The sequence below is a fragment of the Balaenoptera borealis genome, assembly GCF_965194805.1.
Source record: "Balaenoptera borealis genome assembly, chromosome: 15".
Lineage (NCBI taxonomy): Eukaryota > Metazoa > Chordata > Mammalia > Artiodactyla > Balaenopteridae > Balaenoptera > Balaenoptera borealis.
Genome location: NC_138871.1, coordinates 36,456,800 through 36,474,756, shown reverse-complemented (window position 1 = coordinate 36,474,756; position 17,957 = coordinate 36,456,800). Strand labels below are relative to the sequence as shown.

The 17,957-nt window shown below is 38.3% G+C and overlaps 1 protein-coding gene across 2 annotated transcripts in view; it reads left to right on the top strand.

Moving 5' to 3' along the window:
* The window catches only part of ACTR2 (actin related protein 2), a 35,426-nt gene extending 20,206 nt beyond the window's left edge, over positions 1–15,220 (top strand). The window contains exons 6-9 of one of the 2 annotated variants that reach the window (XM_082357491.1): positions 801–950; positions 5,123–5,268; positions 9,163–9,295; positions 12,495–15,220. In XM_082357491.1, the coding sequence (XP_082213617.1) occupies positions 801–950; positions 5,123–5,268; positions 9,163–9,295; positions 12,495–12,665 (600 nt within the window). In that variant the 3' untranslated portion in view covers positions 12,666–15,220. The remainder of the gene's footprint in view (positions 1–800; positions 951–5,122; positions 5,269–9,162; positions 9,296–12,494) is intronic. The other variant, XM_082357492.1, reaches the window with a different exon arrangement.
* The last annotated feature ends 2,737 nt before the right edge of the window (positions 15,221–17,957 follow it).

The following is a 17,957-nucleotide window of genomic DNA, read 5'->3' as shown; positions in this document are numbered from 1 at the left end:
GTGTCTGGAGACATTTTTTCGCTGTTACAGCTTTGCAGGAAGGCTGCTAAACATCCTACAATGAACAGAGCATCCCCTGCAACTAAGAATTGTAAGGTCCAATATGTCATTGGTGCTGCTGTGAAGAGACTGTTCTAGGATGAAATCTGTGCAATAAATTAGGTTGCATTAAGTCTTCACCTTGACATTGGGCTCCTTTAATCTCATTTAAAGTAATAATAAGATTGTTAATGAGAATTATAATACTCTCATTCTAAGCCAAAATTCTATTCAAAGGAGACTACCAAAGGAGTGCCCAAGGGATTTCTTTTGAATGTAAGCACAAAGATAAGGGGATTTGTCTTCTTAAGTTTTTATATGAAAACGTTGTTTATGATGCGTATTATGTGGGTTTTTTTTTTTTTTTAACAAATGCTATTGCCCATCTAATATGTGTCAGACATAATAGAAGTTAGGGATAAAACTTCGTTAAGACCTGGGGTATTTCATGAGTATGGCATTGATTGAGCAAATTGCAGAATTACAGGAGTCCAGTGTAAAATATTATTTATTAATAGATATTTTGCTCATTTTGGCCATTTATTATTCATGAACTGTTAATTCTGTCTCTCTGTGAAACTGAAATATAAATCCTTTTATGGCAAGTAATATTCCCATTTCTGAAATACTCAGTAAGAGCAAAGGCTCCACTGTCCATTGCATTTGGTATTGATGTGACATATTTAGAGAGCATTAATCGCTTTTGCAGAGTTGAACTCATTCAGATTACTTGTGGATTTACTGCTATTTTTTTGTACCAGCTGCTTCTGTTGCGGGGCTACGCCTTCAACCATTCTGCTGATTTTGAAACGGTTCGCATGATTAAAGAAAAATTGTGTTATGTGGGGTATAATATTGAGCAAGAGCAGAAACTGGCCTTAGAAACCACAGTACTAGTTGAATCTTACACAGTAAGTATTTCCAGTGTATAATATATATGTGGTTTTACAACTTTGACTATTGGTGTGTGCTTAAGGAGGTTTTCTTGGAATCCAGTATTTTTGGTTTGGGTTGTTATGTATATGTGTGATCTTTAATGTCTTTCTACATTATGATTCTATGATTTAATTATTTTAGGACACCGTATAACATGAAATAAGGCAAGAATCATGTATTGCTTTTCTACTTTAGGATGCAGTTAGATGTGAGATATTATTTTGAGATTCTAGTACCTGGAGTAGCATTTTTCAGCATGGGTTTCACGTAATGTTATTTCTGTGAGATGTTAATAGGTATTTCACAAAAATTAAAATGGGGGCTACATTTTCACGTAAGTTTGGGAGAGAGTTGATTTCACTTTATTAAAGGACTTCTCAGAGCCTTTGAGATGCTGATTTGTACATGACTGCAGTATTCCTCAGCATTTCATGGGGCTGGTGTTCTAAGATACTTTAGGAAGTGGTCATCCTATAGGATGGCTTTTATAATTCAGTAGGTGGCAGTCTTCCTGACTTAGTATTTTCTTAATGAGATGTTCAAAACAAATGTTAACTTGAAACTGAAACTAATGAGACTTAGAACCTAGTTATAGTTTACACTAGGGGAGTTGATCCTCCCTGAATTTTTAATATATTGCTATCTTTAAGTCTGTCATTCATCTGGGTATAAAGTACTTCCATATTGCATCTTTGATCAATGCATCTGGAGACATTTTTTGGTTGTTACAGCTTTGCAGGAAGGCTGTTAAACATCCCACAATGAACAGGGCATCCCAAGCAACTAAGAATTGTAATGTCCAATATGTCATTGGTGCTGCTAGGATCTAGTAGTTATTAAAATGAAATTGAGTGATAGGCAATAAAAGCAAGTATTCTTTTTTTTTTTTTAATATAGTATGTAGCTTTTTTTTTTTTTAATTTTATTTATTTATTTATGGCTGTGTTGGGTCTTCGTTTCTTGTGTGAGGGCTTTCTCTAGTTGCCCCTGTATGCATGTATTCAATTAAAACATCAAAGTCTTAACTGAGAAAGATAATTTCATCACTGTTGCCAGCTTTCCTTTTTTTTTTTTTTTTTAATTTTATTTATTTATTTATTTATTTATGGCTGTGTTGGGTCTTCGTTTCTGTGCGAGGGCTTTCTCTAGTTGCGGCAAGTGGGGGCCACTCTTCATCGCGGTGCGTGGGCCTCATTATTGCGGCCTCTCTTGTTGCGGAGCACAGGCTCCAGACGCGCAGGCTCAGTAATTGTGGCTCACGGGCCCAGCTGCTCCGCGGCATGTGGGATCTTCCCAGACCAGGGCTCGAACCCGTGTCCCCTGCATTGGCAGGCAGATTCTCAACCACTGCGCCACCAGGGAAGCCCCAAAGCAAGTATTCTTAAACCATTTGATTCATATAAACTCAACCTATCACAAGTATGTACATAATAGGCATTTAAAAAATAATTATAGGGACTTCCCTGGTGGTCCAGCAGTTAAGACTCCGTGCTTCCATATGGATGGCTAGTGGGAAGCAGCCGCATAGCACAGGGAGATCAGCTTGATGCTTTGTGATGACCTAGAGGGGTGGGATAGGGAGGGTGGGAGGGAGGATCAAGAGGGAGGGGATATGGGGATATATGTATACATATAACTGATTCACTTCATTATACAGCAGAAACTAACACAGCATTGTAAAGCAATTGTACTCCAATAAAGATATTTAAAAAAAAAAAGAAAAACGGTTACCAGGGGATAAGGGGGGGAGGGATAAATTGGGAAATTGGGATTGACATATACACCCTACTATATATAAAATAGATAACTAATAAGGACTTACTATATAGCATAGACTACTCTATTCAATACTCTGTAATGACCTATACGGTAAGAGAGTCTAAAGAAGAGTATATGTATATGTATATGTATACATGATTCACTTTGCTGTACACCTGAAGCTAACACAGCATTGTAAATCAACTGAACTCCAATAAAAATTATTTAAAAAAAAATTAAAATAAGACTGCGCTTCCACTGCAGGGGGCATGGGTTTGATCACTGGACGGGGAACTAAAGATCCTGTATGCCACGTAGTACAGCCAAAAGAAAACAAAAACAAAAATAAATGAATAGGGACTTCCCTGGTGACACAGTGGTTAAGAATCCACCTGCAAATGCAGGGGACACGGGTTCGAGCCCTGGTCCAGGACCCACATGCTACGGAGCAACTAAACCCATGTGCCACAACTACTGAGGCTGCACTCTAGGGCCTGCGAACCACAACTACTGAGCCCGCGTGCCACAACTACTGAAGCCCGTGCGCCTAGAGCCCGTGCTCTGCAACAAGAGAAGCCACCACAATGAGAAGCCCGCACACCGCAGCAAAGAGTAACCCCTGCTCGCCGCAGCTAGAGAAAGCCCGTGCACAGCAATGAAGACCCAACGCAGCCAAAACTAAATAAATAAATAAAAAAAAAGAATAAATAAAAATAATTATAAATTTTTATAAGTTATATTGTTTAATTTTAGAAGATACTGATCCAAATAGTCAATAAGTCAATACTTTGCAACTTAATGATCTCCAGATTTGCTCTGGGGATTCTTTCCTGAAGCCTTCTTGACAGTTACCCTAGATTTATAATTTGTCACCTACCTGACTTTGCAAGAAAGTGTCATGAGGCAGAGGATAAGGGAACTAGAAGTGTAAGACATATTTTATTTATTTATTCTCCTTTCTCAGAGAGTTTGAGGTAGGTTACAAAAATACATGCAACAAATAAACAGTGAACTGATGAGTAAATGAAGAGGGATAAGAGTGGACAAATAAAGGAAAGGGTAAGATTTGGTGCAAAGAAATGGGAAGCATACAGTTTTAACAGTTCCAAGAGGTAGTAGTAGTTCCTAGGGTAGGTGGCCCCAGGCTGGCCTGCAAATAGAGCTTTGAGAAGAGCCACACCATCAGAGGCTGGAAGGGCCAGGTACAGAGGTTTTGGTAACAGTCTGCCATGTGAAGTTTTTCCATGTATCTTGGGGTGATTTCAAGTTTGGGTTTTAAAGTTTATTTTTTTTAAGGGTAAATTTTTTTTTAAAGACATTGATGTGATTTATAAAAATATAATTTTGGAGTGATTGCCTTGTACATACTTGTAAACAATCATAGCAAACGGGGGTAAATGTCTTAGAGAACTTGCTTTGTGATGCTTTGTCATATTGGAAAGTCAGTTTTGGAATCTAAAGATAATTATTGTAATTATGTTATTTTAAACAAATATACTGTTAGAAATGTTAATGTAAAACTAATTCTGGTATGTCATACAGAAGTGTGTCCAATGCCAGCGTATACAAGGATGCTTGTTACTTAGGTCAATTCAATGAATTGTGAGGGAGTTTTTGTTTAACATTTCTCATTTAATTAAATATAAACATGATGTAACTTAAGAGTATTCTGTACAAGGTCATGTTGTAATGGTATCTGACCAGTTTAAATCTCATTTTCTTAAAATTATATTTATTCATTATCATTTAAAATTTAATAGGACCTAGTAAGTAGGATACAACAGAATTGCCTAATAAATAGTCTAGGTCAATATTCCTTAAGTTTTCTTGATCATACAATTTTTTTGGATTAAATGATTTGACAGAAGTTTCACACGTGATATAAAGTGTTTTGATGACAAAATAATAAAGTTTCCCAGAGTAATTATTTGGTGAAAGAAATTACTTAAAATTTTTAATTGAATGTGTCTGTGCTACATGGTAAAAATATCCATAAACTCACAAATGTGTTAAAATGATAAGCAACATTGACTCCAGCAAAAATCCAGTTGCCACGGGCGATCAGCGCCACCTGTAGTGCTCACCTGCACACACCCGTGGAACATCACTCACTCGTGCGTTGGCCAGTCCTCCAAGAAATTCCTGCTGTTTGGGGGCATGACATACCATTTTAAAAGCAGAACAGAGCATGATAATAAAAACAATTATTTTGATGTATTTAATTTACCTTTTTTTGTCTTTTTTCAAAAATGTATTTTAGGAGAAATATATTGCTGATAAGGATTTTGGTTCTAGAACAGGTGTTTATAAGTTTATAAGTACTAACATCTAAAGAACACTAGGAACTTTTAAAATCTTTTGCTGATACCTGATTGTTCTTGGTTTCTAGCTCCCAGATGGCCGCATTATCAAAGTTGGGGGAGAGAGATTTGAAGCACCAGAAGCTTTGTTTCAGCCTCACTTGATCAATGTTGAGGGAGTAGGTGTTGCTGAATTGCTTTTTAACACAATCCAGGCAGCTGACATCGATACCAGGTACATTAGAAATGGTTGTTTCAAAGTTATTTACCAGAAATAGATGGAATATAAATAGCTAGAATGACCAAGTTGTCTATTGTCTCACTCAGGTTTCTGATAGGGTGACACTGGTTGTTGAACAGCATATATCATTGTGTCTCAGATGCCTCTTTAAACTTATTTTGAAATAGTTTAAATGTTGAAAGTTGCAAGACTAGAATAGAGAATTCCTGTACACTATCCAGTTTTCCATTTTACTGATTTTAACACTCTGCATGTTTGTGTGCTCTCTCTCTCTCTCTTTTCTTTCTTGAGCCATTTGAGTAGGTTGTATGCGTTAAGACCTCTTTACTCCTTAATATTCACTTTGTATTTCTTAGGAATGAGGCTATGCTCTTACAGCCACAGTGCATTATTGAGTTCAGGGGATTGATTACTGACATACTTTTATCTACCATCCGTATTTCAGTTTTGTTCACTGTCCCAATAATGTCCTCTATACAGTTTTTCTTTTCTCCAGTAAAGGATCAAATCTAAGGTCACACATTGTATTTAGTCGTCATGTCTCTTAGTCACCTTTTATCTATTATAGTTCCTCAGTCTTTTATGACATTGATATCTCTGCAGAGTACAATTTGGGTTTGAATGTTTTCTCATGATTAGATTTAGGTTGTGCATTTTTGGCTAGAACGGTACTTAAGTGATGTGTCCTTCTCAGGTTATCAAATCCAGAAGTGATGTCTGTTTGCTCCTAATTGGTGATATTAGAGTTAAACTCTTAATGAAGTTTCCTATTTTCTCCACTGTTTACGTTTTCTTTTTTTTTCCTTTCCTGACTTTTAAGTAATTTGTGGGAAAATACTTTGAGACTGTGTAAATCTCCTGTTCCTCATCAAACTCTGCCCCCCACCCCTTTTGGCGTCTGTTGATGATTCTTGCCGAAATCCATTTTTATTGTGATGGTTGCAAAAAGGTGATTTTTTCTAATTCTGTCATTCTGTATTTATTAGTTGGCATTCTAGCATAAGGAAGTCCTTTTCCTTTCTCCCTTGTTTTGTTTATTATCAGTATGGTCTCATGATTTTATTTGGTGGATTATAATTTATTACTGCCTTATTTCATTTTGGTGCTAAATTGTTCCTGATTTCGCCTGTGAGAGCCCCTTCAAGCAAGCTCCTGTGTCCTTTGATGTGCCCTCATCTCTTTTTGAGCACATTCTACTTCATTCTATTTTGTGGCACAGGATATTCCCGGCTCATCTTTAATTTTGTTTTCTGAATAGGTAGTGAAAACTATACAAAAATGTATACTCAGAAGTATCACTCTCCCCACCCCTTGTCTTTCACCCTGGTCCTCCTCCCTCTGTTTTTTATTTTCTTACACAAAAGGTAGCATACTGTAAATACTCTTTTGCACTTTGCTTTTTTCACTTAATGTATTCTAAACAAGTTTTTTTTTTATGTCTAAAACTGCCTTTTTTTTATACAGCAGGTTTTTATTAGTTGTCCGTTTTATACATATTAGTGTATGTATGTCAATCCCAATCTTCCAATTCATCCCCCCCGCCACCCTGCTTTCCCTCCTTGGTGTCCACATGTTTGTTCTCTACATCTGCCACTTCCTAGGGGTTGTCCTTATTCTTTGTTCCAGTTGCATTCTTTTTTCCAGTGTGATAATGCAGTGATAACGCTGCAGTTAATAACCTTGTGCACACTGTATCTTTGTATTGTTGGACATATATATTCTGAAAAAATGTCTGGGGGAATAGTTGGGTTGAAGGATAAATGTGTGTGGTTTTGTTATTGCTCAGTTCCCTTCTATGAAAGTTGTACCCTTTCTCTTTCCCACCAGTCATATATGAGGGCACCTGTGTCCCCAACAGCTTGTTCACAGAGTTTTTCAGCATTTTACTTTTATGCCAAGTCTAATGAGTGAGAAATGATATCTTAATGTAGTTTTAATTTGCGTTTCTCTTAAGATTGAAGTTAAATATATTTTTCTATGTCTAGGGCCATGTTTATATCTTCTCCTGGTGAATTATCTGTTCATGGCTTTTGCCTGTTCTTCTATGGAATTAAAAAGAATTTTTTTCTCTCAGTTTTTGAAAAAGTTCTTTTTATATTAGCTCTGTGATATCTATTGCAGACATTTTGTCATTTTTCATTTGTCTCTTGCTTATGGTGTTTTGGCCATACAAAATTTTGTTTTTATTTAGTTATATAAAAAGATTTATAATCTTTTATTGCATCTAGAGTTTGAGTCATAGTTAGAAAGCTCTCCTTTATACTCAAGTTATTGAGAAATTCACTCAGAAGCATTTTATTAAGCAAGTGTTTGCCTACTTCTTTATTTAACCCTGAATGAAATAACCCGCTAATTTTTGTGGGCTGGCTGGGGAACAGGCTGGTAATGGAAATTAATAAAAATAGCAATTGGCTTATAAAAAGCTATAAATCTAATGGAAGATGATCAAAAGTCTAATCTAGACTTAATAATTATGATAAATTCTCATGGTAGGGATTGGGTAGATGCTTTTGTCCCTTGATTTAATGATCAGTAATAGGAAAATTATATTTAAAAGTGCATTCCTGTTGGTAGTGATTAAAGTTTTGGTGTTCCTAAAGCACTGGAGTTAGGTTCAGTACCCTCTCCACATTGCTAGCGTTGGAAAGCAGCGCAACTCAAATTTTGTTTTGCGTGTCCTGTGTGTTGAAAGCATACATGTAAATGCTCATGGGGGGCTTCCCTGGTGGCGCAGTGGTTAAGAATCCGCCTGCCAATGCAGGGGACACGGGTTCGAGCCCTGGTCCGGGAAGATCCCACATGCTGCGGAGCAACTAAGTCCGTGCGCCACAACTACTGAGCCTGCGCTCTAGAGCCCATGAGCCACAACTACTGAAGCCCACGCGCCTAGAGCCCGTGCTCTGCAACAAGAGAGGACACCGCAATGAGAAGCCTGCACACCGCAACAAAGAGTAGCCCCTGCTCGCCACAGCTAGAGAAAGCCCTTGCACAGCAACGAAGACCCAGTGCAGCCAAAAATAAATAAATAAAAATTAATTAATTAAAAAAATAAAAGAAAAATAAATGCTCATGGGCACATACCACATGTAGCTATACCTCAACTGCTTAGTTTACGTCACACTCGTGTGCATACTTCTGCAATTAAATACAATACAGAACTTCTTCTAGAAGGTAGAATTATAATAGCCTGAGCCCTTGAGAACCTGAAAGTAAGTAAAAACCTGGAAGTGAGTTTGAATGAGGCCAAGATGGATGTGACTTAACTCCTGAGTTTTACTAGGAGAAGAGTTCCTCAGACCCTCACTCAGATGATATTACTTCTACTACATATGCAGTTATTTTAGATTTGATTATCTGGTATCATGACCAACAGCATATTTAAGGAAGAAAGCGAGGACTGCTCTAAAAAGCAAACACATCAATCTAACCAAAAATAATAGCTGACAGCCTCAAAGCAAAGGAACAAAAGGGAAAACTACAAAAGACAAATGGAAAAATTCAAAAGCAAGAACTGGAATCGTGGTAGAATATGGTTAATTATAGTAAAGCACCACATCTAAGCGGCTCCACGGAAGCGCTGTGATAGCACAGTCCAAATACTGCAAGTTTGTAACGTGAACTGGTCATCACTAAAAGACTCAGTGACATTTGCAAGAAAATGTTACGTGCTTTAGAAGTGTTGTCATCAAAATGCTAATAATTTTATATATAAAGAGGGTTTGTTATCTATTAACAGTAGTAACAGCAGACATTCAGCCCTGTGGTTTACATGTTGAATTTTATTTAATTCTCCCAGCAACCACCTGAGGCTGATGTAAATAAAAGCAACTCTGAGATACTGTTTTCCTAATCTGAAACCCCTAATGAATACCTATTGTGCCTTTCTAGATCTGAATTCTATAAGCACATTGTGCTTTCTGGAGGGTCTACTATGTACCCTGGGCTGCCATCACGGTTGGAACGAGAGCTTAAACAGCTTTACTTAGAACGAGTGTTGAAGGGAGATGTGGAAAAACTTTCTGTAAGTATCAATCAATAATCCAACTGTTAACATACTTTTAAAACCCTGTAAAATAGCTTGTGAATCTTGACAGCCACCAGAGGGAGCAAGAAGTCTTTCTAAACAAATTCCTAATGCAGTCTAGTGTAGCCGTGAAGAGGTAGGAAGAAGTAAATGGTGCAAGATGAGCTTTGTCTCAGAGCGGTCCTAGTGCCCGGGCACCTCTGTATTCAATGTATCGAGGCAACTGGGTCCAGGGCCAGATGTTTTGGTTCATCTGTAACAAACAGCCTGGAACCAGAGGTGCCTGTAAGTACATGGGAAGAACCTGTTGTACTATGGAGAGAGAAAGGCCCCCTTAGGTTTGTTTGGCTTTTTTTAACTTGTTTTTTAATATGTAGTCAGCATTCAGTGCTACTCTTGGACTGTCTCATGTTCCTGACTCTGAGTTATTTTCTGGCTGTTTCTTGCATATGTCTTATCTCCCCAGTCAGATTGTAAACAACACCGTTTCTCCAATTCTTTTGCATCCCTGTCAATATCATAGCTCTTGAAACAGACTTTAATTGGTAGTTGTTGGTGTGTAGAGTAGGAAGAAATTTTTAAACTAGTATGTAATAGTTGGTGGTTATTTGGCATTGATTTTTTTTCTACAAACCCTGGACTGTGTAAAGTACACTATACATACGATGCACTCAATTAAGAGTCGTTTAATTCTAAATTAATCTCTGAGGTTCATCTCATCAACTTTGTTCAGTTTAGATAATGAGATTACATCCTACAGAGGACTGTATGTATTAGAGACACTATGTGACATCTTTTATTTGTGACTCAAATTGCTGAAATTAAATTGTGTATGGGCTCATACATTAAACAAATTAAAAGACTCAAAAGGAGCCATGTTGTCTAAGTACTTCACTCATTTGTCTGATTTTGAGTATACATATAATTTAAAATCAGTCTCAGATGATTATTTAGCAAATGCTTCTTGAACTCCTTCTAGGTGCCAAACACCTGTCTAGATGGTGGGAGAAACAAAACAGTGGTGAACAAAACCAAAAATCCCCGCCTTTAGTCTGTGAATAATGTATCAGTAGTAGTAAGCGCTATGGAGAAGTCAGGTTAGGGGCTAGAGAGTGGGTAGTGATTGGGGGAGACGGTGTGCTCCTTTGTGTAGTGTGATCAGAGAAGGACTCCCGTGAGATAAGATAACTTTTGAGCAAAGACCTGAAGGAAGTGAGCCAGTGGGCAGCCTGACTCTCTGGGGGGAAGAATCTTCCAGGCAGGAAGAGCCCCACGTTGGTGGGAGTGTGCAGGAGTGGCTGGAGCAGAGTGAGCAAGGGCAGGGCTGGGAGGTGAGCTCAGAAAGGTAGTCAGGATGTAAGCCTTACTCAGACACAGTGAAGAGTTGGGCTTTCCTCCTACTGAGGAAGGAGGATCTTGCGCAGAGAAATGGTAGGATCTGACTTGTTTAAAAGATCATTAAGTCTGGGTGGTGAATAGATTGTTGAGGGAAGGGAGGAGGAAAGGTGAAGTCACAAGACAGGTTAGGAGGCTCTGAGAGGACGGAGGAGCTGGTAGAGGCTTATGAAATAGATGAGGAGGTGTGAAGTGGCGTCTCGGAGAGTGCGAGAGAGAAGAGAAATGTCACAGGATTGCCGAGCGGCACTGAGGGGCTCGGCTGAGGTACCGTGTAAAGGTAGATGTTGAGTTTCTCTGACACGCGTTCAGTTGCTTGAGGGCAGGGGCGGAGCAAGAGGGTTGATCACCCGAGTTGGTGTTCTGCCGAGTGAGGGAGAGAAAGACAGGGTCACTGAGGATGATGTCAGGACATGGTGGAGAGAGCATGCACACGCGCCACAGAGCAGGAATGAGGAGGAATAACCTGGGTATCTGTAGCTGCCCTGGGCAAAGGGGGGTGGTGGATGGGATAGTCAGATAGGATGAGTTTCTGAGGGGCTGTGGAGTTGCAGGGAGGAGGGAGAGAACAGTGAACAAGAATTACTGTTACCCACCTCCAGAGTTAGGCAGGTCATGAGAGAGAGAGAAACAGCAGCCAGTTGAGAAAGCTGCAGGGCAGTGGTGTCCTCAGGGGCTAGCCAGGTGTCCCTGAGAGCGGGGCTGCCACACCACAGCCCTGGACCAAACCTGGCTGTTCTATAAAGTTTTTTGGAACACAGCCAGACCCATTCTTTTGTCACATAATATGTTGCCTATCGTCACATATTGTCTTTGGCTGCCTTTAGAGATTGCCAGAGAGACCTGCAGAGCCTCAAGTGCTTACTCTCTGGTCCCTTGCTGAAAAAGTTTGCTGACCCCTGCCAAAGAGTAAAAAAGTAACTAGAACAGTTAGAACAGTAGGTTAGCCTCGGAATTAATAAGTAGACGGATGTTTTTCTATGTCATGTGTTATGACAGATCCTACGGTTCATTTATGCGACGTAAAGACAATGTAGAATGACATAGTTATTTTGAGTCTTTTTGCGGAATTTGTGACTTTGTAAATAAAACTGCTGCTTCATTTTGAGGTTTCTCTTTCAGGTGTTGACTGACCGTACAGATGGAGGTCTGTCCTTGTTAGACAGTTAATAGTGGCTGCAGACTATAAAACTTCTCCTGCTTGTCTTTAATTTTGGTTACTGTGTTCATTTTTTCCAACATCCTCATAATTTATTTTGACCGTGTTTGGCCTTGTTTATTTTGAGAACATTTCGTTTGAATTTGAGAGAATAGAAAGTGAGCTTTGCTTATAAGGAAAGAACTTAAAGCTTACTCTGTTGCACGGGACTACAATCATAGAGGCGTGAGACCTTGAAGAAACTATAGCAGTCCTCTTATCCCAACTCTTCATTTGACAGCTGGCCAGGTGATTTGCCCATTAGTGGGAAACCTGTCACAGTCAGGGCTCTGGTACTTGGGCTCTTGATAGGGCGAGCATGGAATTCATTGTTCAAATCAGGCTGCTTTTGAGGGTGACAAGGAGTGTAGTTAACCATGGGGCCACAGGTGTACATTGCGACTGTTCTAAGCACACTGGGATGGATGTGTGATCTCCTGGCTGTGAGTTTTGGGCAAATTACAAAATTTCTCTCTCTAACTGAGATACTTACATCACAGGACCTTTGTGAGAATTCAACATGAGAATATAAGAAAAAGTCATTTTCATAAAGCAGAAAGCACCATGCGTGTGACGTTTTATCATCTCCTCTTTCTCCTTTAGAAATTCAAGATCCGCATTGAAGACCCACCCCGCAGAAAGCACATGGTATTCCTGGGTGGCGCAGTTCTAGCGGACATCATGAAGGACAAAGACAACTTCTGGATGACCCGACAGGAATACCAAGAAAAGGGTGTTCGTGTGCTGGAGAAACTTGGGGTGACTGTTCGATAAACTGCGAAGCTGGTTCCCATCATGCCCCTAACGCTTTCTTTTTTCTTTTATTGCCAATCTTTGAACTCATTCAACTCCAGGACATGGGTGAGGCCTCTCTGTGCCCTTTGACTGGAAAGGTCAGGTTTTATTCTGGTGTCTTGCAGAAGTTTTGTTAAATTTGTGTTGATGTGGGTAAATCTGACTGCTTAGTTCCACCACTTCCCTGCAAACACAAGAGGGCCAGGGTCCTGTCTGCTTCTCTGTTTCTCCTAAGTAGGCATTTAGATCATTCCTGTAGGCTTCCTATTTTCACTTTCCTGTTCTAAGGCTGCTAGTTTTAGTCTTTAGCACACTAGGTGGTATGCCTTTATTAGCATAAGAAAAAACAACTTCCACAGGAGCTTTTATGTGTTATTGGGGTGGGGTGGTGAGGACTGAGTGGGCGGCTGCTGAACCCTTTGTGGCGTTTCCCCTGTGGTGTGGCGCTTTCTACCGTTACTGCTGCGGCTTTAAGTACCTTAAAGCTTCTGGTATTAACATTTTAGGGAAATGGTAGGCTCAGAACTAAAGTGTTTGGGGTTGGGGTTTTGCGTGGAGGGAAGGGGTGGGGTTTTGATTTTAATTTTTTGATTTTTGAGCTTTTCTGCTCTGGGGTACGTAAGATGAACTTTATTTACAATACTTTGATTTGGCAGGTTTTCTTCTACTTTTGGTCTGCCTGGAACTGTTTCCATATGCTGTAAAAAGCAAGTGTAGTGTCCCATCATTATGTGACTTAGGGATTTTTTTATTTGTTTTTTAAAATCAACCATATCACTGGGACTAAACTCCCTAGAATCTACCAATGGAAAAGTAACATTGAAAAAAAGCTTTTGGAAATTCAAATTACAGACAAAAAGTGCTTAAGAGCTGGTATTTTTCTAAGTGCTTCTATTAATACCAGAAGCATTAAGGTAACCCAGTGCCAAGTACCATTCTTGCAAAATTCTTTTATATAACCGACCAGTGCTTATTTAATAAAAACAAGTAGATACATATAAATAATTACTGGCAGTAGGTTATAATTATTGGGTTAAAAATAACATTGAAATATGGGACTTGTGCCAGTTGGGTAATTTTCACTAGTTTTTTTTTGTTGCTATGTTTCATTTAAAACCTGGAAGAAGTGGAGTAAAATTTGACTATTTAAAATGTTGGCCAAAAAAAATCAAGATTTAAATGCGTATTTGTACTGAAAAACTCATCATAACTACTAAATCTCAGCCATCTTAAGCTTGAAAGAAGAGTTGTTGGTATTTTGTAAATGTTAGCCTACTTACCTGTCAGAAAACCATATTTATGAATCCTGTCGGTATTGCTTGGTATCTGAAAAAATATCAAATAGTACCCAGACTTGAATTCCTTCTAAATTTGAAAAATAAAGTAATAAGAAATTGTATCACTCTAAGTACAAAATGCAAATTCTGGAGAAAAATGTTTTTCTTCATTTCAAAACATTCTTTACTAATAACGACTTTGAAAGAAGAAGCGTACTTTTTTGGGTGACTGAAATTGGAGAAATTATTGGCTATAGCATCTCTTTTTTTTGTGAAGAAACTTAAAAATCAGTTTATATGAAATAAGCAGCAAAAGAAGGTTAGTTTTAATTATGCAGCTTCTGTTAATATTATGTATTTTTTGTCTGTTTTACCTCAATTTGAACAAGTAAAAGAAGTTCGCCTGCATGCTGGACATGCTTCAGTACACATGAATAGCCTATGAATAATGTCTGTTAGATTTTAGGGACGTGGGTATCAGAGTCACTTTGGAATTCTAAAGTGTTCCTAAGTCATGTTCTTATAAATCCCCCCCCCCAGCCTTTTGAATACTGAGTTGTTAAAGGACACAGATGTAGGACCAGTATCTACTAGTTGTTCATTTCAGGTAAATGGATTGACTTATGACCTTTGGTCGTGATTTTAAAATATGGGGGTAGAAGACAACAAAGAATGGGATAGACTCTTAAATAAAGTAATGAAAGCATTTGTCATTTGTCCCTTGAATGTAGAATTTGGTTTTAATGTTATAATTCTGCTAGCAAACATGACAGTTAAAATGATGTATTAATATATAGAAAGAGTATAGTTTTTAAATTACATTTTATAATTTTCCTATTCCAAGGTGAAATAATGCATTTAGTAATTTGGGGGTGGGGTGGGGAAGTATCATGTTTAATTGGAGTTGTCAGGTATGAGTCCCTCAGAAATTAAATTTTTTTCTGTTTTAGAAGAGATCTGATATATAGCTCTTGAAAACCTTTGTCACTTAAATTTACAATAATTAAAATTCTTTTCTTTTAAAATTAGAATTGCCAATGCCTTGACCTTTGAGAAGGGTTTCTTAGAAATAGGTCCTGCATTTAAACTTTTTTCTTTAAAATGTGGTATTGGATGTTAACTTTTACACAGTTCTGAGCACTGTCAACAATATTTGGAAAGTATTTTGAGAGATCAATGGAAAGTTAAACATTCTAAATTTAACACGAATACACTTCTTTTTGATTCAGAAAATAAAATCAGATTTTTCAAAGTAAATTTGAATTTTGTCTTTGTTTTTCCTCTTAATAGTATTTCTCTTTGGTTTCATTTTCTTATTTTTATTCATATTTTCGTTTTTGCTAATGCAAGACGGATCGACAACTTTATATGCTAGTTGTTAGGGAAAGTTCAGTTCAGTGACATTCTACTATTTGACAAAAAATCATTTATTTTTGGTATGATGTTTATTTCTGATATGATTTTAAATACCTAAGGTGGGGGATAAAAACCTAGGAATAAAAACAAATCACAGCTACAGCTCTATTAGAGACTTTTTTCCCTCTAGGAGACTGTTTTGTCTCCCGGAAGATTTAAGGACGCTTTGGCAGTGTTAGGAATGCTCGAGAGATCTATATGGAACATGCCTCTTTTCAACAACATCTTACCTCATCTGCAGACTTTTAGGCATATTATTTTTAACAAAGCAACTAAAGACAGATGAAAACTTATTAAGCTGACCCAGCCCTTTCTTACTTTTATACTAGCCTTTGAGGATGGGGTCTGGGGAGTAGATGTGAGTATTTTTGTTTTTCTTGCTCCATGAACTTGTGTGCTTGAACCCCAGTGCTCCCTTCATGGCCACAGTCCCCCAGGACTTCCTGAGGTTCTCCTCTGGTGTCTTTCATCCAGTCTCTTCCTGGTCCCCAGAAGAATGGTGTGATTGCTATGTCCATGTTACAGAGGGGCACTGTATTAGGTGTCATTGTTGATGGAATGAATGTCTCAGTGCTCTTCTTTTTTTTTTTTCACCCACAAACCTTGACCACTGTGCAACTGAGTGTGGTTATTAACTACTAATTTTAGAACCATCGAAGAGGATATCCAACTAAAGTGAACCAGAAACTCAAGGGTTGATTTTAGCTCAATATTTAACATGCTGTCTAACCTTGGACTAATTGGCCAACTACCCACAGTACCTGGGGGTATTTGTAGGATCACTTTTTTCCTCCAGCTCAAATTTCTTGAACTATTTAGAAGCTTAAAAATGCTACATCAGAGGTAAGTGGAGGAGGTGGGGGAAGGACCTGGAAAAGTATATTTGCAAGTGTTGAGTGCTTTGTAAAGGCCAAATTACTGACTTTAACCCCGCCGTACTGCAGTTACTTTAGCTACAGAGTAAAAATAAAGTTGGGATGTAAATAAGGCAGCTCTTAGTAGTTAGTATTAGCAGGGAATTGGTTCCAGGACACGTGTCCCCCCCAGGATAACAAAATCCAAGGATGCTCAAGTCCTTTATATAAAATGGCATGGTATTTACATATAATCTACACACATCCTCCTGTATACTGTAAATCATTCCTAGACTACTTATAATAACACAATGTGAAGGCTATGTAAATAGTTGCTGGAGCGTGCAGCAAATTCAAGTTTTGCTTTTTGGAGTTTTCTGGAATTTATTTTCCTGAGTTGTTTTTTTTTTTTTTTTTTTTTTTTACTATTTTATTTTTGGCTGCGTTGGGTCTTAGTTGTGGCACGGTACTTCTCGTTGTGCCACACGGGCCTCTCTCTAGTTGTGGCCCGCGTGCTCAGTAGTTGTGGCACACGGGCTTACTTGCCCCATGGCATGTGGGATCTTAGCTCCCTGACCAGGGATCAAACCTGTGTCCCCTGCATTGGAAGGCGGATTCTTAACCACTGGACCACCAGGGAAGTCCCTTCCTGAATATTTTCAGTCTGCCGTTGACTGAACCCACAGGTGTGGAACCTGCCTTACGGAGGGCCGACTGTATGTAAGTTCCAGTGACTTTTCACATGAAGCTTAACATTTAAAAAGCATCCTAAAGCATCTTGCTCTGCATTGGTTAAATAACGTACAAAGTTAGGGAGAAAGAAGCTATTAATACTTTTGTTTAAACCATCTGCACTATGGCAGTGACAAAAAATAAGTCTTGTACCTACTGTAAGTATCTCAATTTGTTACATGCAGAGGTAAAATACCTAACTGGGTAGGGGGAATCCAGATCATCTTTCTCTTCCCTTTGGCAGACAGAGTTCCTGTCCTGTCTTTCTCATATCTACACTCAGTTCCTCCCACCCACTAGAGGAAAAAGGAAAGACTGGAAAGGGCTCTGCAGATAATTTCCCTTGAAATAGAAGAATTACAGAGTATTTTAACTAGGCTTGCATGGACCAGTTGAAAGGGTTGAGTTTGGGAAATGCAGAAACCAATCACAAGGATAAGGTACGGTTTTCAAGCTCAAGGTAGACTCCTGAGAACGCTGCTCTTTGCCATTAACGTCAAGTTGAGCTCTTACCTGTTGAATGCTTCTTTTTTTAAAAAAGATTAGTAAGAAAACTAGTCAGCTGCTTTGTACTTCCTTGAATAGAGGTTTGAAAAAGGGCCCCAACTCTCAAGAGTAAGAATTCTACACATAAAAAAGAGTAATTATAAATATTCAAATGTAAAGGTATTAATAGCAAATAAAGGTTGACATTTTAAGCAATCATTTCAGGAAATTCTGAGGTTAAGACCTGCCATAATATTAATTTGATCTTTTTGTTAAATGAGTACCTTGATGTGCAGGGGTTGGTGGAATTTTAATTTAGGCCTATCATAGGCACAAGAAAATTTCAAGGCTTGTCTTACTTTAGGAAATCAAATCTAAGGATTTCCTCAGTGATAATTATTTCTATTAACTTTTTATATTTTCATATTTCATGCCAACTTAGTGTTTGAAAAGTAAGAAAGTTGGGCCTTAGTTTTCAGCAGCATGGATATCATGTGATATCGCTT